General features: G+C 40.1%; 1 protein-coding gene across 1 annotated transcript in view; it reads left to right on the forward strand.

The window, feature by feature from the left end:
• Positions 1 to 22,537, forward strand: part of dnah9l (dynein, axonemal, heavy polypeptide 9 like) — a 353,637-nt gene that overhangs the window by 284,647 nt on the left and 46,453 nt on the right. Inside the window, 6 exon segments of the mRNA XM_059647649.1 lie at positions 10,492 to 10,614; positions 10,716 to 10,920; positions 17,823 to 17,987; positions 20,083 to 20,223; positions 20,316 to 20,486; positions 20,698 to 20,820. Of these exon segments, the coding sequence (XP_059503632.1) occupies positions 10,492 to 10,614; positions 10,716 to 10,920; positions 17,823 to 17,987; positions 20,083 to 20,223; positions 20,316 to 20,486; positions 20,698 to 20,820 (928 nt within the window).

Here is a 22,537-nt window from a genome sequence, read left to right on the forward strand (position 1 = left end):
AAAGATATGCAAATTAAGTGGATTAGCCATGGGACATGCAGGGTCACAGGGTTAGGGTGGTCTGGGTGGGATGCTGTTCAGACAGTTAGGGTAGACTCACAGGGCTAAATGGGCTGCTTCTGCACATTAGGGGATTGTGTGATTCATGGTAATCCAAGCTGGTGCAGGACGTCTAATTGCCTTCCTTTTTTTATCAGCTATGTCTCCAACCAGTGAAGAGTTTGCCCCCGATGCCCACTGACTCCAGCTTTTACTCCTTCATGCTACACATCATCAAATGCAGCATTGACGCCAAGTTCAATCACTCTCAGTTCATCTCTGGAATTCAGCTCTTCTGTCCAGGTTTGACCTTGAGTTATAATGAGGTCAGGAGCTGAGTTGCCCTGGTGGAACCCAAACTGGTCATCACTAAGCAGGTTATTGCTAAGTAGGTGCTGCTTGATAGTGCTGTAGATTACATTTTCTATCACTTTACTGACGATGGAGAGGAGACTGATGAAGGTAGTTGGTGGTGTTGAATTTATGCTCCTGTTTTGTATTCAGGATGTACCTGGGCATTTTGCTTATTTGAAGTCTGTTTGACTTAACACAGCAATAATGCCACACAACACAATGTATAATCAGTGTTAAGGTGGGACTTTGTCTCTGTAAAGATTGTGTGCATGGTAGTCACTTTTATTGTGACAGATCAATGAGAATGAAGTTTTTCCCTCATGTTGGTTCTCTCACCACCTGTAGCAGACCCTCCAGCAGTTACATACTGTAAGACTCAATTGGTTTGGTTAGTAGTTGTGCTGCTAACCCATTATTCGTAGTGGAAATAGAAGATCCTATCCTGAGTGCATTCTGCCACCTTGCCACCCTCAGTGGTACTTGCCACTTTCTCCAAGTTGTATTCAACAGGGAGGAGTCCTGATTAATTGGAGCGGGGTGGGGGGGGGGGGGTGGAATTTGGGGACAGTGCTTGATAATAATCAGGTAATTTTCCTGTCAATATTTGAGTTGATGCCATGAGACTTCATGGGGTCAGAGCCAATATGAGGACTGGCAGGGAAACTCCCTCCTGACTGTTATACCACTGTGCCAGATTTTTAATACAAATTCCACCATGTGCTATTATGAGATTTGGACCCTGGCCTCCAACACTTACCAACAATGTTACCATATCATTGTCTCCCTGAATTAACAGCACAAATAATTTTACACGGGTATGACATGATAGCGAATACAGAGGCATGACTGCAGGATGACCAAGGCTCTGAATTGAACATCCAAGGGCATTCAGTCTTTAGGTAGGACAAGACAAATGGAAAAGGAAGTGGGTCACTTTATTAGCGAAAGGTGCAATGAATGCAGTAGTGTAAAGGATATTCGTGCAAGAATCAAGAAGTGAAATCAGTCTGGATGGGGTTAAAGAAAAATAATGTGTGGAAACCTTTAGTGGGTGTTGAGTACAGGCCTCCAAGAAGTAGTGGGAAGGTAGGGAATAGCGTTAAAAAGAAAATTAGAGAGCTATGTAATTGGGTGATATCAGTATAGATTGGAAACCATGTTTACAATAATGCTCTGGTGGATGAATTCCTGGAATGTGAACAAGATGGATTTTAAAGCCTCTACATTGAGGAAACAGCCTGGGGTAGGCTATCCTAAATGTATGTATTGAGAAGAGGTTAATTAATGATCTAGGAATAACTGTGCAACACCATAGAATTCTTAAATAAGACAAAGAACTGTAGATGCTGGAAATCTGAAACAAATTTACTTCTTACAAATCTGAAACAAACACAGAAGTTGCTGGAGAAACTCAGCAGGTCTGGCAGCAACCGTGGGGAGAAAGCAGAGTTAATGTTTCAAGTCGGGTGACTTCATCAGAATTCTTCGTTGGGACCAAAAGTGATGTAGTCCAATTCAAAACTAGGGTCCTAAATCCAGACTGGTTGGACTGAAGTGTCTGTTGCCATGATGTATGAGTCTATAAACAATGAAAGCTGTGAAGATTTGAGGGATTCATTAGCTGTGATAGGCTGGATAACTTCATTAAAAGTCATGATAGTGGACAGGAAATGGTCAGTATTGAAGGAATGAACACGTTGCTTCAATTGCACACCACTTTCAGGTAAAAGAACGCAACTGGAAAAGTAGTCCAACCGTGGTTAACAGCAAAAATTAAGGATATTGTTAGATCCAAAGGGAAGGCATATAATATTGTTTGAAAAAGTATCAAGCCTGACTACAGGGAGCACTTTAGAATTAAGCAAAGGTGAATGAAGCAGTTTAGGGGGGAAGGCAGAGTACAAAAATAAACGTGCAGGGGCATAAAACTACATGGTAAGAACATTTATAAGTAGGTAAAAAGATGAAAAAGATCAGTGTGGACAAATGTAGGCATCCTACAGTCTGAAATGGGTCGTTGTTAATGGAGAACAAGAAATAGCAGAGCAAGTAAAGGTCTAATTTTGTTCTGTCTTCACTTTTAAAGGCACAAAAAATCCAGTGTTCGGAAAACAGGAATTGGAGGGAATTAGTATTAGTAAAAGAACAAAATGTGCTGAAAAATATTACAGGACTGAAAACTGATAAATCTCCAGGGCCTGATAATCTCCATCCCAGAGTGAGGTGGCCATAGAAATAGTGTGGCCGTAGAAATAGTGTATGTGTTGGCTGTCATCTCCACAAATTCAGTAAGTTGTCAATTGGAAGATGGGAAATGTAACCAATTGTTTTTAAAAGTTGTGTGAAGAGCAAACTGGGAATCAAAGACTGGTTAAGCTTGAATCAAATGTAGAGAAAATACTGGAGTCTGTTGTAAAGCATGTGATAACTAGACACTTGTCAAAAAAAAATCCAGTATCATTACACTAAGTCATGTGGATTTCTGAAAGGGAACTCATGTTTACTAATCTACTGAATTTTTTGAGGACGTTTTGAATAGAATAGATGCATAGCTCACTTCACAGCTCTTCTTCCCCAAATCCACAAACAGGACTGCCCAGGCTGACCCATTGTTTCTGCCTGCTCCTGGCCCACAGAACTCATCACTTGCAAATTTGACTTTTTTTCTCCCGTGGTCCAGTCCCTGCCCACTTACATCCATGATTCCTCTGACACTTTACGCCAGTTTTAGAATTTGCAGTTTGTTGACTCCAGCTGCCTTCACTTTACCATGGATGTACAATCCCTTTACATACCCATCACCCCCCCCCCCCGCCCCCCCAGAAGGGCCTTAGAGCTCTCCACTACTTCTTGGAAGAAAGGCCTGAACCGTACCCATCCACCACCATCCACCCTACCTGGCCAAGCTCTTCCTCACACTGAACAACTTCTCTTTTAACTCCTCTCAATTTCTTAGCTCAGAGGGGTGGTCATGGGTACCTGCATGGGCCCCAGTTTTGCCTGTCCCTGTATGAGATATGTGGAACATTCAATGTTCAAGTCCTATTCTGGCCCCCACCCACAACTCTTTCTCCAATATTTGGTTGATATCTTTGGTGCTACTTCCCCCTCTTGTCTGGAATTGGAAACATTTATCGATTTCATTTCCAATATACACCCCTTCATTTTCATCTGGTCTATCTCTGACTCCTCCCTTCCCTTCCTCAACGTCTGTTTCCATTTCTGGGGATAGGCTGGCCACCAATATCCACGAGAAGACCATCGACTCTTACCTTGACTATACATCCTCATACCCTGCTTCCTGTAAAGACTACATTCCATTCTCCCAGTTCCTCTGTCTCCTTCACACCTGTTCTGATGCTGCCACCTTTGACAAGGGAGCCTCCAAAATGTATAATTTCTTCCACAAACAAAGATTTCCCTGCACCTTTCGACTCATCTCCAGTACTTCGGCCCTCATTCCCTCTCTTCCTTCTGACATCAGCAACAGGGTTGCTCTTGTCCTTAGCTACCATCCCACCAGCATCCACACCTAGAAAATCATCAGCCACCATTTCCACCACCTCCGCAAGATGCCATCACCATATACATATTCCCCTCCCCTCCTTTATCCACCTTCCGGAAGGACCGTTCCCTTTGGAACAAGCTGGTCCACTTTTCCTTCACTTACGACATCCTCCCCACTGTCCCATGACACCTTCACCTTCAAATGCAGAATGTATAACACCTGCCCATTTATCTCGTCCCTCCTCAGTATCCAAGGGCCCAAACATCACTTCCAAGTGAAGCAGCACTCCCCAAAATCTAGTTTACTGTATTCGCTGCTCACAATGGGGTCTCCTCTACATTGGGGACACAGAGCATAGACTGGGTAAGCGCTTCACAGAACATTTACGTTCTGGTCGCAAAAAAGAGCCTGATCTTCCACTTACTATTACTTCAACACACTGCTCTGTGGTGGAAATGGTGGCTGATGTTCCCCAATGCCTTTGTCTCAGCAGGTTACCCTGCAACCTTCTGAACTCAACGTCGAGTTCAATGACTTCAGGGTTTGAACTTAGCCATGAACTTGCCCCTACCCCCACACACCAAGCCTTGTTATTACATGGTCTGTTATTACACACAACCCGTTGTTAGCCACTAACAATCCCCATTGATAGCTATTCACCTTCCTCACCAGATTGTTATCTACTCCTTCATCTGTCCAACTGTTCTCTCTCCTTGAGCTCGATCCCCACCTATCATTTACTCCTTACTCAGTCCCCCCCCAACCTACCGTCTGCATATAAACCAATATTTTCCTAGTTATCACTAGTTTTGAGGCAGGGTCACTGGGCATGAAATGTTAACACATTTGTCTTCACAGATGCTGCCAGACCTGCTGAGATTTTCCAGAAATTTCTGTTTTTGTTTCTGATTTACAGCCCACATTTTTGGTTTTAATATGTTAGCAGTTTGGATGAGGGGTTTGAGTTTAATATTTCCAAGTTTGCATACGACTCAAAACTAGGTGGGATTGGGAGTTGTGAGGAGGACATAAAGGGGCTCAGGGGAATTTAGATAAGTTGAATAAGTGGGCAAATACATGACTGATGCAGAATAATTTGGATAAATGTGAATTTGTTCACCTAGATAGGAAAAATAGAATGTGGAGCGCTATTAAATTCGGAGTAATGATAGACTGGAAAAGTTGGTTGTACAACGGGACCTTGGTGTCTTGTGTACTGGTCATTGAGAACATGCATGCAGATGCAGCAAGCAGTTAGGTAGGCAAATGTTATGTTGGCTTTCATTGCAAGAAGATTTAAATTCAGGATCAAGGGAGATGTACTGCAGCTGAGAAGGACCTTGGTGGGGCCATGTGGAGACCTGTGTGTGCAGTTTTGGTCTCCACAGCCAATAAAAGAAATACTTGCTATAAAGAAAGTTCATCAAAGGTGCATTAAACTGATTCCTGGGATGACAGGTTTGACACATGGGGGGCATTTGGTTCAATCGGGGGGGGACCTGTATTGCCTTGAGTTTAGAAGGTTGAGAAGGGGTTTCTTTAAATTCTGTGAGGCTTGGGCAGTTTAAATGGTGAGATGATGTTTCTCCTGGCCAGATTGGGTCCCTTATACTGAACAATTTCAGGGTACTTGGTAATTCATTTCAAATTGAGATGAGGAAAATTTTCTTCACTCAGAGAATGGTGAACTCATGGAATTCTCTATTGGAGAAGGTTTTGGACGAAATGTTGCTGGATATATTTAGGAAGGAAATATATAGAGTGCCAAATGTTACCAAAATGGTTGAAAAGTCAAGTGGTGAGTTGACTTTCAGGAGCCTACAGAGGGATACAGTCAGTTTAAGTGAGTGACAAATGGAATGTAACTTGGAGAAATGTGCAGTTATGCACTTTGACAGGAGGGCTAGAGTGGCTCAATAACATTTAAATGAAGAAGGGCTGCTGAAAGCTACAGCACAAAGCGATTTGGCTGTCCTCGTACACAAATCACAAAATACTAGCAGAAGCTCAGCACATAATAGAGAAGGTAAATGAAATATTGACTTTTACTTCAGAGAGAGTGAAGTATAACAATTGGAAAGTCTTGTTAAAACTATGCAAGGCACAAGTTAGATCACACAGAGAATACTATGAACAATTGTTGGCCTCTTTATTTAAGGAAAGGTATACTGCATTGGAGACAATTCATAGAGATTCACTGGGTTGATCCCAGGTATGGAGGAGTTGTCTTATGAGGAGATGTTAAGTAAATTGTGTTTGGGGTTTCAAAGACTGAGGGGTGATCTCAATGAAACATATAAAATTTTAAGGGGACTTGGTAAAGGTAGGTGTGGAAAGATTGTTTCTCCTTGAGAAAGAATCTATGATCGGAGGGCATAATTTCAATGTAAGGGTTTGTCCAAATAGGACAGCGATGAGGAATTTTGTCTCTCAGGTGATAGAGGGTGCATGGAATTCTCTATTACAGAAATCTGGAGAGGTATTATTAAGTGTATTCAAGGCTGAGATGGATTTTTAATCAATAAGGGAATCAAGGGTTAGAGTGAAAAATTGGGAGTGTGGAATTAAGGATTATCAGATCAGGCATGATTTCATTGATCAGTGGAGCAGGCTAAGTGAGCTAAATGGCCTACCTCTCTGACATTTTATGATTTACGAATCTATCAAGACTTGAAAAGGCGATGACCTAGTGGTATTATTGCCAGACTGTTAATTTAGAAACCCAGATAGTGTTCTGGGGACCCAGGTTCAAATCCTGCCTCAGCAGATGGTGGAAATTGAATTCAATAAAAGTTAAATCTGAAATTAAGAATCTACTGATGACCATGAAATCATTGCCAATTGTTGGAAAAGCTCATCTGGTTCACTAATATCATTAAGGGAGGGAAATCTGCCACCTGATCTGGCCTACATGTGACTCCAGACCCACAGGATTGTGATTGACTCTCAGTTGACCTCTGAAATGGCCCAGCAAGCCATTAGTTGTACGAATCGCTACAAAATTTCAAAGAAATGAAATCGGATGGAACATCTGGCATTGGCCTAGGCACCAGAAAAGACAATGGCAGAAACAGCCCTGTCAATCTCACTAACATCTGGGGGCTGATGCCAGAATTGGGAGAACTGTCCTCAACGACTCGTTAAGCAACAGCCTGACCATAGTCATACTCACAGAATCATACCTCACAGACAATGTCCCAGATACCACCATCACCATCCCTGGATATGTCCTGTCTCACCGGCAGGACAGACCCAGCAAAGATGTTGGCACAGTGGTATACAGTCAGGAGAGTGTTGCTCTGGGAGTCCTCAACATTGACTCAGAACCCCATGAAGTCTTGCAGCTTCAGAGTAAACATCGAGCTGGTCGGGTCCAACGGGACATAGCTGCTAGACTGGGTCTGCGGCAGGTAGAGAGGGAACCAACAGAGGGAAAAACGTACTCAACCTCATTCCTACCAACCTATCAGCTGCAGATGCATCTGTCCGTGACAGTATTGGTAATAGCGACCCCAGCACAGTACTTGCGGAGATGAAGTCTAGCCTCCACATTGAGAATAATTCCATCATGTTGTGTGTCACTATCACTGTACTAAATGGGACAGACTTTGCACAGATTTAGCCTAATTAAAAATAAAAACAGGAAGCATTTACCAAGGTTAGGAGGCTGGGAACAAATGAAGAAAGGGTGGGATACAAGGAAAGTCGCAAGAAACGTAAGCAAGGAGTCAGGAGGGCTAAAAGTGGTCATGAAAAGTTATTGGCCAACAGGATTAAGGAAAATACCAAGGCTTTTTATACATATATAAAGAGAAAGAGGATAGCCATGGAGAGGGTTGGCCCGGTCAAGGACAGGGAAGGGAATTTGTGTGTGGAGCCAGAGGAAATGGGCGAGATAATAAATGAGTACTTTGCGTCAGTATTCACCACAGAGAAGGACTTGGTGGATGATAAGTTTGGTGAAGGGTGTGTAGGTAGTTTGGGTCATGTTGCGATCAAAAGGAGGTGGTATTAGGGGTCTTGAAAGCATGAAGGTAGTCAAGTCCCCAGGGCCATATGGGATATACCCCAGAATACTGACAGAGGCAAGGGAGGAAATTACTGTGGCTTTGAGGGAAATCTTTGAATGCTCACTAGCTACAGGGGAGGTCCTAGAGGATTGGAGAATAGCCAATGTTGTTCCTTTGTTTGAGAAGGGTAGCAAGGATAATCCAGCTAATTACAGGCTGGTGAGCCTTACATCAGTAGTGGGGCAGTTATTAGAGAGGATTCTTCGAGACAGGATTTACTCCCTCTTGGAGGTTAGTGGGCATATTAGCGAGAGGCAACATGGTTTTGTGAAGGGGAGGTCGTGTCTCACTAACTTGGTTGAGTTTTTGAGGCAGTGACAAAGATGATCGATGCGGGTAGGGCAGTGGATATTGTCTGCATGGACTTCAATAAGGCGTTTGACAAGGTCCATCATGGCAGGCTGATACAGAAGGTAAAGTCTCACGGGGTCAGGGATGAGCTTGCAAGATTAATAAAAGCTGGCTCAGTCATAAAAGACAAAGGAGTAGCAGTGGAAGGGTGCATTTCTGAATGGAGGACTCTGACCAGTTCCTTAGGGATCGGTGTTGGGACCTATGCTATTATATATAAATGATTTGGAGGAGAATGTAACTGGTCTGATTAGTAAGTTTGCTGGTGACGCAAGGTTTGGTGGAATTGCGGACAGCGATGAGGACCGTCAAAGGATACAGCTGAGTATAGATTGGTGACTAGGGCAGTGAAATGGCAGATGGAGCTTAATCTGGAAAAACGTAAGGTAATGCATTTCAGAAGGTCTAATTCAGATGGAAAATATACAGTAAATGGCAGAAGCCTTAAGATTACTGACAGACAGAGGGATCTAGGTGTAGAGGTACACAGGTCACCAAAGGTGGCAATGCAGGTGGAGAAGGTAGTCAACAAGGCATACAGCATGCTTGCCTCCATCGGCCAAGGCATTGAGTTTAAAAATTCGCAGGTAATGTTTCAGCTTTATAGAACCTTAGTTAGGCCACATTTGGAATATTGTGTTCAGTTCTGGTTGCCAAACTACCAGAAGGCTTTGGAGAGGGTACAGAAAAGATTTACCAGGATGTTGCCTGGAATGGAAGGCATTAGCTGTGAGGAGAGGTTGGAGAAACTTGGGTTGTTCTCACTCGAACAATGGAGATTGGATTAGATTAAATTCCCTACAGTGTGGAAACAGGCCCTTCGGCCCAACAAGCTCACACCGCCCCTTGGAGCATCTCACCCAGACCCATCCCCCTATAACCCTGAACGCTACTGACAATTTAGCATGGCCAATCCACCTAGCCTGTACATCTTTGGACTGTGGGAGGAAACCCACGTAGACAGAGGGAGAATGTGCAAACTGCACACAGACAGTTACCCGAGGCTGGAATCGAACCTGGGTCCCTGGCGCTGTGAGGCTGCAGTGCTAACCACTGAGCTACCATGCGATTGAGGGGTGACCTGATCGAGGCCTACAAGATTATGACGGGCATGGACAGAGTGGACAGTCAGAAGCTTTTTCCCCCCAGATTGGAAGAGTCAGTTACGGGGAGGGGTGGGGGTCCAATGAGAAGGTTTAAGGTGTGAAGGGCCAGGTTTGAAAATGATGTACGAGGCAAGATTTTTACGCAGAGGATGGTGGGTGCCTGGAACTCGCTGCCAGGGAAGGTAATGGAAGAAGATACAGTAGTGACTTTTAAAGGGCGTCTTGACAAATACATGGATAGGATGGGAATGAAGGGATACAGTCCCTGGAAGGGTTAGGGGGGCCTTAGTTGAGACAGGCAGCACGTTGGTGTAGGCTTGGAGAGCCGGATTAATCTAATCTCTGATCAGTTTAGTTGCAGAGGTTCTGGAAGGAATAGCAGTTTCTAGTGTTGTCATCTTTCCGGTGGCGTCAAGAAAACAAATGGAATTGCCAGGCCGATGATGTCAATCAGACTACCTGCTAGTTCTGTCTTTGGTGTCCCCAGCACAGGGTTTGCCTGCATGATTCTTTAGCACATTCTGTGGAAGTTGGGAGCCACTAAATTTTTCAGCTACTTTGTTTCACAGTAACCAGCCTTGAAACAATCAACTGTCATAAGGTTACCCACCTTCTGCTTACAGCATGTCCAGACCTATTGACTCACTGACTTCTTCCTACATTATCACCCAATACATTGTGCCACTCCGACTGTCATTCACTATCTGGCAGGTATGCATTCAATAACAATATTGATATGTGTTTTCTGTAAATACAATTACTAGGGAATTATGACGATGATGTGGATGCCTGGATCTGGGGGATAGGTATCCTACTGTGTCATGGTTTCAGCACCAGCATAGGACAACTGGACTTTCATGGATTCCTCTATCTTTTCCTCAAACTCCCATTCCTCTGTTGGTACATAATCTACTTATGATAGCTTCGTGTAATGAATAAAGAATACTCTGCAAGAGAGTTCTTAATCTGCTTTCTGGATGCCTGTTATAATTGAAATGTGATTTATATTATTAAAGTTGTTCTGGATTTTTCCATTTACAATCTTGGATAACATTTATTTTAGATATGTGGATGTTATAGAAAAAGCACTTGTCGTGGGAAATCCTGTTTTAATAGAAAACATGGAAGAGACCATTGATCCTGTGCTGGATCCTTTACTTTGCAGACACATCATTAAGAAAGGAAGGTAGTGTTAGATTTGTATTTTAATGCTTATTAATTAAACATTAGCTTGAAATTTGCTTTCACGAAATTTAGCAAAAACACCACCAATTCTTCTTTTCAAAGGTACGTTAGGATCGGAGATAAAGAGTGTGTATTCCATTCTAACTTCCGTTTAATTCTACACACCAAATTGGCTAATCCTCACTACAAACCTGAAATACAGGCACAGACTACGCTGATTAACTTTACAGTCACTCGTGATGGTTTAGAAGACCAGCTACTAGCAGAAGTGGTGAGCCTTGAAAGGCCTGATCTGGAACAGCTTAAGGTAATTCTGTCATGTTCTTCTTAGTCTATATATTGTTCAACAGCAATGAAATAAACACCGAAAATGCTGCAAGCACTCAACAGGTGAGGCTAGATTTGTTTTTCTTTATTTATTTATGAGTTGTGTCACTGCAGAGATCAGCATTTAAAGCCCATCCCTATATTACCTTTGAGAAGGTAGGTGAGCAGTCATCTTTAAAATTTGCAGTCCACACATGGTATCGATACACCTACAGTGTTGTTTGGAAGTTTCAGGATTTTAACCCAGCAAAAATGAACAAACATCAATCCACTTTCATTTCAGATTGGTGTGTGGCTTAATGGAGAGCCTGCAATTGGTAGTTTCTGTGTGGATGTTGCCATTGTCCTTTCAGATAGTGGAGATTGCAGATTTGGAAAGTGTGGTTGAAGGAACCTTAGTAGGTTGCTGCAGAAGCTCATGTAAATTACATATTTATAATAATTATATTTACACTAATTACGCATTGGCACAATGCAATGGCAGAAGAACGTGATTCATAAGGAACCAATCAAGTAGGCTGCTTTGTCCTGAATGGTGTCAAACTTTTTAGGGAATTTTTAGAGCTGTGTCCATCCAGGCAAATAGAGAGTATTCCACCACACTCCAGATCTGTACCTTGGTCAGACTTAAGGTGTGGGGAGGTGTTACTTGTTACAGAATTCCCAGTTTCTGACCTGCTCTTGAAGCCTCAGTGTTTATATAGCCATCTAGCTAAGTGTTTGGCAATTGATAACTCCAAGGCTGTTAACAGTGGAACTTCATTGATGGAAATACCAGGATATATCAAAAAGAGACAGATTTTTCTATTGTTGGATTGGGTCAGTCATTGCCTCAGCCTTCTTGGCATGATGATTGTTGGCTAAAATCAGCCCAAGCATGAATGCTACTCAGATCTTTTTGCATATGGTCACAGACCGCTCAGTATCTATGCAGTTGTGAACAATACCAAAACTACACAGTTATCAGAGGACATCTCTGCTCCTAATGAAGGGAAGGAGTTGAAGATGGTTGAACACTACACTGAGGAACATCTGTAGTGATACCTCTGTTGCAATCTAACCATTTTAGTCCAATCTCGATCTTCTTCTGTGCTAGGTGGGACTGCAACCTGAAGAACATTTTCCCCTGAATTGTTGCTTTAACGTAAAAGCAGTCACTCTTTCCTCCTCCTCCTGCACTCTCTCTCTCTCACATCCCCACCCAATTCAAGTCCATCCTCTGATAAAAGCCTTGGCAGAACCCACATCATCCACAGTGACCACATTATTGACATATAAATGTTGTTTGACACAATCTTCCTTCACTTTGCTGATGATCGAGAGTAGATGAATTATGCCATCATTGGTCAGATTGGATTTCTGGTGCACTTTGCAAACAATATGACTGGGAAATTTTCCAAACTGTACACTTACTTTCACTTGAACTTTTACTTGAACAGCTTGGCTTTCAACATGCTTTGTCTTAGATTTTAAGGTCTAGTGATCATGGTTACCTAAAGATGGGGTTGACCATTATATGGAATTTTCAGAAAGATAATTTAGTTTGTTAAGAAGCAGTAGTTCAGATATAATTCACTATTTAATTAAAGAATGGAAATACATGACTCATGACAGATGAGAATGCTTTACCAGTTCTGAAGCCGTGCTGTAGAACGGAGGAGCAGGGACACAGGTTTTGGAATGTTCGTGTGACGAAGTGTTCATCCCTGATGCCTTGTATCTTTGCTAGTAACAGTTTTTGTTCTTGCCTTTGGCTGAGGTAGGAAAACTCTTGGCCTTCTCCCATGAAGGTGGTGGCTTTTTCCCATTAATGTTCTACCTGCCCACCTACTACTTTTGAGGGGCTGGCAATCTCTACTGTGTCTAACCTTTTTTGGTTAACAGTAACAGGTAGCTACATGTAATGTCAGAATAACTGTTGTTTCTTTGCCTCCTTCTATCTAAGAGTTACACAAACAGAAATTGCTGGAAAATCTCAGCAGGTCTGGCAGCACCTGTGGAGAGAAAGCAGAGTTCTTGTTGCAGGTCCACTGACTCTTCTTCAGAAGGGTCTTGAATTCTGAAGAAGAGTCAATGTACCTGAACAGATGCTGACAGATCTGCTGAACTTTTCCAGCAATTTCTGTTTGTTTCTGATTTGCAGCATCCACAGTTCTTCAAATGTGTATTTTTTATCTGAGGACTATTTTACTATTCTTTCTAAGAACAGACAATGACCATTTCCAACGGGTAAAAATCTAACCATTAATCTTTGACATTCAGTGGTATCAAAGCTTGTCCACTATCCACGAGGCACAAGTCAGGATTATGAAGGAATACTCTCTACTTATCTTGATGAGTGCGGCTCGGACAACACTAGAAGTTTGACACAGTCTCTCATAAAGCAGTCTGCTTAATTGGCACCATAGCCATAAACTTTTAGTCCCTCCACTACCGACACTCAGCAGCAATGCATACCATCGACAAGGTACACCGCAGAAATTCACCAAGACTGTTAATTCAGCACATTTCAAACCCACAGCCACCACCATCTAGAAGATGAAGCTTAAAAGATACCTGCAAGTTCCCCTCCAAGCCACTCAGCATTTCAGACTTGAAAATATATCACCATTCCTTCAGTGTTGCTGAGTTAATATCCTGAAACTGCTTTTCTACTGACGTTATCAGTGTAGTTAAATCAAATGGACTGTAGTGGTTCAAGAAGGCAGCTCACCAACAACTTCTTGAGTAACTAGGGATAGGCAATAAATGCTCATTAATTCAGTGACATTCACATACTATAAGTGAATTTTAAAAGATGGTGTTGTTCTTTAGTGTTACATTAAACTTAATTGGAATGCTGCAGGAGGTTAAAAACAGCATATGATCAAGGTAGAGAATCGAAATGACAGGTGAATAGAGAGGTTCAGGGTCACCTTGAAGATGAAAAGGAGGTGTTCTACAAAGTGGTCACCCAATCTACATTTGATTCTCCCCAGGATACAGCAGACTAAATCATGAGCTATGATTACAGTGTACAAAACTGAAAAAGTACATATAAACTACTGTTTCAACTGGGAGGAATACCTGGGTCTTCGGTATTGGGAATGGAGGAGGTTGAAGGGGAAATGTTGGATCTTTCTATGCTTGCAAGGGAAGAAATCTTAGGAAGAAGATTTTAAGACATTAATGTATAGACCAAGGTGCCTCATGCTGTCCTCGGCTTCTGACGGATTACAATGCAAGCTGCCAGTTGGCCATTTCCGGCCTTGACAGAGTTCAACAATTTCATACCATAACTTCAGATTTGTCCCCGAAACATTTGCATTTTCTTTCTTTTTCCTGGTATTTACTTTTGCAGTTCAAGAAGACAGCACATTACCAACTTCTGAAGGGCAACTTGGGATGAGCAGAGCAATAAATGCCATTCCCACCACCTCAAAATGATTCTTGAGAATTAACATTTCCCATGTTCCAGTAATATATTACACATGCCAACAAGTTATAGCTGCTGATATCTTTTGTGCTCTGGATGGAGCAAAATCAGCATAAATATCTTTTTGCATACAATTATTAATTTCCTATACATTTCACCCAGTGTTTTGTTTTAGCATTCAATGTAATTGAATATTTCAAATTGATTCACTCTGAAAATTCTAATTCAATGATTGTTAATAATTATGCAAAGACAATTCAGAATTTCATAGCAAAACACCATTGTGTAAGATTCTGGATTTGAAATAAACATGACATCCAATTCACAGAGAAGCTATTAATCATTTGAGTCTATGCCAAATTGTGAAAGGAATGCACTGCTGTAACTAAGCAAGGCTCTTTCCGCAGCACTTTCCGAACCCACAACGTCTAGCAGCAAGGAGATCAAAATTAGCAGATACATAATTGCACTGTCACCCGCAAGATGACTTTCAAGTTGCTTACCATTCCTAATTTCAAACTATAGTGCTTTTCCTTCATACTGCTGAATCCAATCCTGGTATTCCCTTGCTAACAGCATTGTGGCTATTCCTACACCTCGAGCTGGAACAATTCATGAAGGCAATCCATCACCACGTTTTCATGGGCAATGAATGCTGGCAAAGCTAGCAAAACCTATATCCCATGAAAAAAAAAGAAAGATAGAGGAGCAAATTGTAGGAAAATTTGAGAACAATCAAGACATAAGAACATATAAATTGAGAGAAGGAGCAGGCCATTGAACCCTGAGCCTGTTGTGCCATTCACTCAAATCATGACTGAAATGACTGTCACCTCAAATCCACATTTCTACCCAAGTCCTGATAACTGTTGACTCGGTTATTTAACAAGAATCTGTCTACTTCTGCCCTAAATATATTCAAACACTCTGCTTCCACCGTCTTTCAGGAAGAGAGTTCCAAAGCCAAAGTTCTGTTTTAAATAGGCAACACCTGATTTTTAAACAGTGACCCCTAGTTCTTAATTCTCCAATGAAAACAAAATACCAACTCAACAGCTACCCTGTCAAGACCCGTCAGCACCTAATGTTTCAATCAAGTCTTACTCTTGCAAGTTCCATTGGATAGAAGTCTAGCCTGTTCAACCTTACCTCATAAGACAACACTCTAATTCCAGGCAAACCTTCTCTGAACTGCTTCCAATGTATTTATTTTGATCTGTTATTTCTATTTTCTTCAGTAGGGTGGCCAGTACTGTGCAGGATGTACCAGAAGTTGTCTCATCAGGGTGTGAAGCCTAACCTATCTACTTTATTCAATTCCCCTTGTGATAAATTGTGACATTTATTTGCTGAACACCCTCTATTATTTTGTGATTCATGCATGAAGACGCAAAGATCTCTATGCACCTCAGAACATCTCATCATATTTTGAAGGATTTTTATAAGATTTCCCATGTAAGAAATTAGCATGCAAAATTAAAGTGCCTGCAATTGGAGGTCATGTATTGAGATGGAGTAAGAGCTGTTTGGTAGCATAGGAATGAATGGGTGAAAAATGAATGAACTGGGAGATATTATTCCAATACACAGTTAAGTAAGATATAGCAAAAATTCAATGATCCAGTGACAGAGTTGAACCTGTGCTGTTGGCACCACTCTGCATCACAAACCACCTGTCCAGCCAAGTAACCTCATTCACCCTGATAGACTGAGAATCAGTGAATGTACAACTTCATATCATTGACAAAGAATCAGGGGGAATCAAAGAAATTAAGAGCTGAAAGAAAATAACCCATTGTCTGTAATCTGGACTGGTGCCAGAACACTGATTCTCTGACTTGTTTTGCCTTTCCGCACCCATAATATTCGTGTCTTGTCTGTCTATATATGTGAATGGAAGTTTTTTAAAACAGGAGTAGAGTTAAATCATACAGTTTTAAATTAGCAATTAATAGTTTGTTTTTAACATTGGCTAAAAAGAGTTTGATACAGTAGAAGTTATTTTCTTTTAAGGGGAAGCAAGGTACACCAATTCTTTTAACCTGAATTAGAGTTAGGTAATTTAGGCAATTTGGTGGTTTAATAAGATTTTCACATTTTTGACAACTCTGGAAGTAATAGGGTTTGATTTGCATTTCAGCCAATGAGGCGTGACAGTATAGATTTATCCATATGTTTATATTTGTGATTGTTGTATTGGGTATATTTCATCTCTGATATGAAGGAACTAGGTCAATTAGTGCATACATAGATCTGTTTTTAACTGATTGTGTCTAAGTTCTAGATGCCTAAGATGAGAGTGCTTTTGACTCTTCAGAAAATGTGGCACCGTGTCTGTATGACTGCTTTCTTACAAAGTTTGTTTAGCAGATAGGATTAAACCATGTAAAGTATAGAGAGTTTTATACATTCTGTTCATATATTTTTAAGTTTCTGTTCTTTATTTTGTTGGATGTTGATACCGAGCTGGTCTCCACAACAGCTCCCATTCTTCATCTTGTAATGGGTTCAGGAAATCTGCCTACTCTGAGGCAATCTGTGCATTTGTGGCATTATTGTAGAACTGGAGAACAGGTTTACACACAAAGTAAATGCTTGTGAATGGGTTTAGGCTGCAATGGTAAATTTGTGAGGATGGAGAGCTCAGTTCTAAGTTGGTCAAAGTATTTCAACCTGACAGAAAAATATGTGATTTGATTTTTTTGTTTGATTTGTACAATGCAGTACTTGTTGATGAATTATTCAATGACTTAAACTAAGCCCTGGGGAAATGCTCTCTGCAATTATTTTTCAATGTGAAATATTAAAATCTGATGAAATCTGATGAGTTTGAGAGTTCAGTATCTTTGAATATGAGAGATTTCTGTGGCTATCTTCAGGAAACATCCTTCTGCCTGCATAATACTGCAATTTGTTGATTAAGATCACCTGTGACCTTTTTGGTTGCATTAGTAAAACAGAAGTCCAGGTCCTGTGGAATATAGTTGGATTATTTACGTTATTGGTTTTTGAACACTACTGAGCTGAAAGCCAGCAAATAATGCAGAGTTCATGTTCTCAAATATCCAAGGATACTGGTGCTGATTTCTAAAAATGAAGTTTAAGATTGTTATAATTTGGGACTGTATCTCTAAATTTAGAACAAAATAATAGGTGCCATATGACCTGTTCTGAAGTCCACTTGGGAACACGCCTGGGTGCCATAGATGTTACATTTTAAGACGGATCCCAGTTTGTTGCGTTGGAGAGAAGGTACAAGGTATTTAAATATAGAGGCAGTGGCAGCAGCCTACATGTTAACAGTGAAGAGACTGACAATTCCCCAAGTCGCAGGACACTAGTACTGTCAATCTTGAACAACTAGGTTTTTATTCTTGATATTTCATTCTTACCACTGAGATGAGAAAGGCTAGTTTGCTACTCTATTTATTAAAAACAGCATCAGAACAGTACATTCATTTTCTTAGTCTGAACTCAGCAAGCAACAGAATGATTTCAAAATTGAACTGAAGCTACTTGAGGATGAGCTTTTGACACGACTTTCAGATGCAGACTGGAACTTCTTGGGAGATACATTACTGGTGGAAAAACTTGAAACTACAAAGCATACAGCAGCTGAAATAGAAATGAAGGTACGAAAGCACAAACACACATAGTTTCATGTGTCTTGTTGAATATCTCTCCTCTGCCGCAGCAATTCCATTCTTTCACTCTTTCTTAAAAGTGAAACTGTATGCTACATGCTTCTCTGCATTATAAAAGTTGGCAACTACTCAAAGATATTTCCTTTCTTTAAAATGAAAGCAGTTATGTTTTCAGTCTCTGTGATCAGCTGCAAATTCCATCCTACTTCTCATTAATTTTCTGGGGCTGGACTCTTCAGAATCTTGACAATGTAGAAGTTATGTAACTCTGTGATATCACCCATCATTACATGCTCTCCGCCCATTTGTAACCAAAGCTTTTTCCATGTCTTTGTCATCTACAAACATAACTTTCCAATATCGTCCTGACTGTCTTTTTCTCCACATATTTCAACCTAGTCAACCTATTCCATATCAATCCTTCTTACCCCATCAGCCTTTTCCTCATTGACCGATATAAATTCCTGTTTTTCCAGTGCCTCAGATTTAGAATTCTTATATCTATATTTGAATTCCTTCATACCTTTCCTTCCATATCTCTACAACGTTTGCCACCCTGCAATCACGTTCATCGAACTTTCCATTCATCTGACTGTGGTGTCTTTTATATGTGTGCCTACCTTTACACTATTTTTATTGCCTTTTTCTTCAGCTGCCTGAGCAGATGCTATAAATCTCTTGACCTCACTATCACACTCTCCACTTCTTGAATGTGTTTTGTCTTGAAAGAGCTTTAGGTCTCTCCACCTCATTCCTCTTTCTAGGATAGTATCTTTAACATTTTTATGGTTAGGCTACTTTGAAATGTCTTAGGAATGTATAAGTACCAAGATATTGTCGACTTTATTCTAACAATGGTCTAATGTCTGCATTTGGGATATTACCAATTACGGTCATTTACTAGAAGCCTAAATTATGTTAATCACTTAGAACATGTAAAGAGATTTGTGGTATAATATAAGACATGTAGCACAACATGTAGTAGGTAACAAGACGTGAGATGCAGCTGGATGTTGGATAAGGGTACACTTATGACAAGTGAATAGGGCACTCGGGAGAGTACTTACCTCTGCCACGCTGTGTTAACTCAGTGTTGATACAATTACATAGCTGTTCCTCAGAGCTTTCCCCCTTCTGGTTGATGCTGTGTAACTACAAAGGTAATATCATTACATTAAGAGCTTCCATCTCACTGAGGAAGCTTTGTGCTAACCCAAATTTGACAACCTGCTGACAAAACTCTGCTCATGTTTGGAGAACTGTGACAAATTAGATCATAGCAGCTAAGACAGTCTACGCCATTCTAAAACAAACAACAACATTCTAAATCCAAATCCAACAACATTCTTTGAAGAAAAAAGTTTGTTCAATTTCCCAGTCCTAACAGATCCATTTAAAAATTTCCAGATCTGACTCTAAATCTTGGTCAAAAACTAATCAGTTCTTTTCTTGATCATCCCCTATCTGTGTACCAAGTTTAATTGAAATCTGTCATCAGTTTTTCAGGTATATTGTTTACAGACAAACAACAGAGGGGAAAACATCACCTCTGCCCATTTTCTGTAACAGAGGTGACCACAAATTTGTAAAGTGTTTTGAATTAAGAATAATTTTAGAAAAACAAAGTGGATATGAAAAACCTTCAAAAATTTGCTTAGTCATAAATAACACCTTAAATATTTTTTCAAGTTGGTCTACCAGTGTCTCAGCAAATTCATTCAATAAGTAATTGGACCACACCGGGCAAGAACATAGATTTCATTTTGACCATACTAATAATCAGGTCTTAGCTAAGACAACAAATGGCTGTAGGAATCTTGGTTGAGAAAGAAGAAAAAATAGCTACAGTTCTCCTTCCTGATTGATGTCCAACAATTCCTGCTGTATGTTAATGTGGATTTTAGCAAAGAGCCAGATCCTGTTATGGATTCACCGTCAGGAATTGCACATGACTGTACTTCTGAACAAGGTTCCATTATGTCAGAATTACTCAAAAAAGGATTAATGTCATTGTGAGGGAGAATTTTTTTAATTAATGTAATTATTTAACATTCCAATTCAACTGTTACTATCTTCTTGGTAGGTGCTTGAAGCTAAAGTTAACGAAATAAAGATCAATGAAGCTCGTGAACACTACCGTCCAGCAGCAGTCAGAGCCTCTCTACTCTACTTTATAATGAGTGACCTTAATATGATCAATCCTATGTATCGATTCTCACTAAAGGTATTAATTCATTTATGCAGCACTTTTTTATTTATATTTTTCACAGTTATAGTAGCAATAAATAAACAGCTGTCAGTTTGTTTTGTTTTTAGTCATTTGCTACTGTGTTTCACAAAGCTGTACAACAGGCTGAAGTGTCAAATGATGAGAGAGTGAGGGTATCTAATTTGATTGATGAGATCACGTATTCAACATTCACCTACATTAACCATGGGTTGTTTGAAAGGGATAAGCTTACTTTTACCGCTCAAATGACATTTCAGGTATGAACATCAATTATTTTAATGTGTACTGGTTGATGCATATTTTTATAAATAAAAACTTAGGGTAAATGAAAAACTCCATAACTAAGCTTTGACATATGTTTTGTTTGATATTCTTATCTCATTTATTGATGAAATGCCCAATTTAATGAGTGTTAAATAAGAAATTAATCTTGAATTTGTAATATGAGTATCTCATTTTCTGACACAGATTTTACTTTTGAACAAGGAAGTAGATGCTCATGAGCTTGACATCTTGCTCAGATTTAATATTGACCATAATTACGACAGTCCTGTGGACTTCCTGTCAAACACAGCATGGAGTGCAATAAAAGTATGTATTTACATCTAGCTGATTTTTTAATTGGAAAAAGGTAGAAATAGTAAATGATATGTAAAGCTTTTGAACACCTCCACGTACTTGTTAAATCATATAATTTATGTATAATTATCAAAATATAGTTGTCAATTTTAAAAAAGAGATTTCCACTACTTTTTGACGTTATATTTTGCTTAGCTTTTAAGAACATATATGCCATTCCACAGTTGAACCAACCTACTTGGATGATTATGCTGCTGCAGATATTCAAAGAGACAAGAAAATATATATTTTACAATTCACGAGAGGTTACTTTGCTAATTACCTTGAAAAAGTCAGATTTTGAGGTGTCGGTGTGCACAACTTTTGCTTATTGAAGACTATGGAATAGGGATTATCCATTTTCCAGCCACAAAGAAAAGACAAACTGGACCAACTTTTGAAAAAAGATGTCCTGTATACCAAAGATCCCGTAGGTTTGAACACTCCTTCATTAAGATCGGGCAATTCAGGTGTCCTTGGAGTCCACCTAAAATAAGCATCGTATCCTTGTACAGATTAATCAAGCCTTCCGCTCTCATTTTACCCGTTCATGAAATGGCACATTCTTAGGAGAGTGAATTTTGCATTTGACCTGTCTGGCAAGCAGGCCAAATTAGATGGATGAAAATGGACAAACTTCATCTCAATGTGTGATAAGTACTGGAAGCTTGACTCAATCCTTACAGTGGATTCTTCTGCCTACAAATTCAGAAGTGCTGGAAACAGACAATCAAATACCCAAAAATAGGATATAATGAATTTCTATGCATTGCTTTGTTGCTTTTAATTGTAAATTATTATTCTAGACATATGTATGATGTGAGTTTGCCTCCAGCAGGATGTTTTCCCTCATGTGGAAAATGCTTGTTATTTGCAGTAGCATAAGAAACTAAGCATGGAAATGATGCTCTTAAAGAATCCAACAGAAATTTATTACAACAATTATGTACATTCTTCAGGCACACATCTGACCAACTAATATTAAGCTAAAAGGAGACAGCAGTGAAGTATGGTGTATTGTGCTCCATGTTTTCTGAAGTAGGATAGAATAGGAGACCTTTCTACACTCAGGTCGCATGCTATGGTACAGTGACGATATTCTGAACATGACTCTAAAAGGCATACTGACCAAAGGCATTAAACAACAGTGTACTAACTTAAGAATGTTATGAGTTTGAAAAGCTTGTGGTGATTTTAACCTTACCCACTTGTAAAAATTGAAGTGCTACTGCACTCTGTTTCGTGCAAAGACTATTCTCCAACTATCACCCGTCCTCTCTGTCATGCGATCCTCCTTCAGGTGCAAAATGAAACAGCCTACTAATGAGGTATGGGGTTAAGTTTTATCCAATCACTTTGCACAAATTTCATCCATTGCCTGATAAACTTAAAATTCACCTCAGTTACGTTTGGATTTGAATTTCTCAAATTTAATGCTTAAACCTAATTTCTTCTTGTTTTTGTGAAAGTGACTTTACATTCAAAGCATCATAGGCAATCCCATACCATGAACCCTGCAGCTGCACCCAATGAAGCTGGTTGAAGTTAGGGATACTGCATTATATTCAAGGTTCGGTGTCTCTTGTTACCTACAAGGGTGGCTTCTGATTGGGACTTCATCACATAGTCATATTTAATTATGACAATTTTCTTAAATTCGATAATTTACATATTTTGTTTTAATAAAGCA

This window comes from Stegostoma tigrinum, chromosome 7 (assembly GCF_030684315.1).
Source record: "Stegostoma tigrinum isolate sSteTig4 chromosome 7, sSteTig4.hap1, whole genome shotgun sequence".
Classification (NCBI taxonomy): Eukaryota; Metazoa; Chordata; class Chondrichthyes; order Orectolobiformes; family Stegostomatidae; genus Stegostoma; species Stegostoma tigrinum.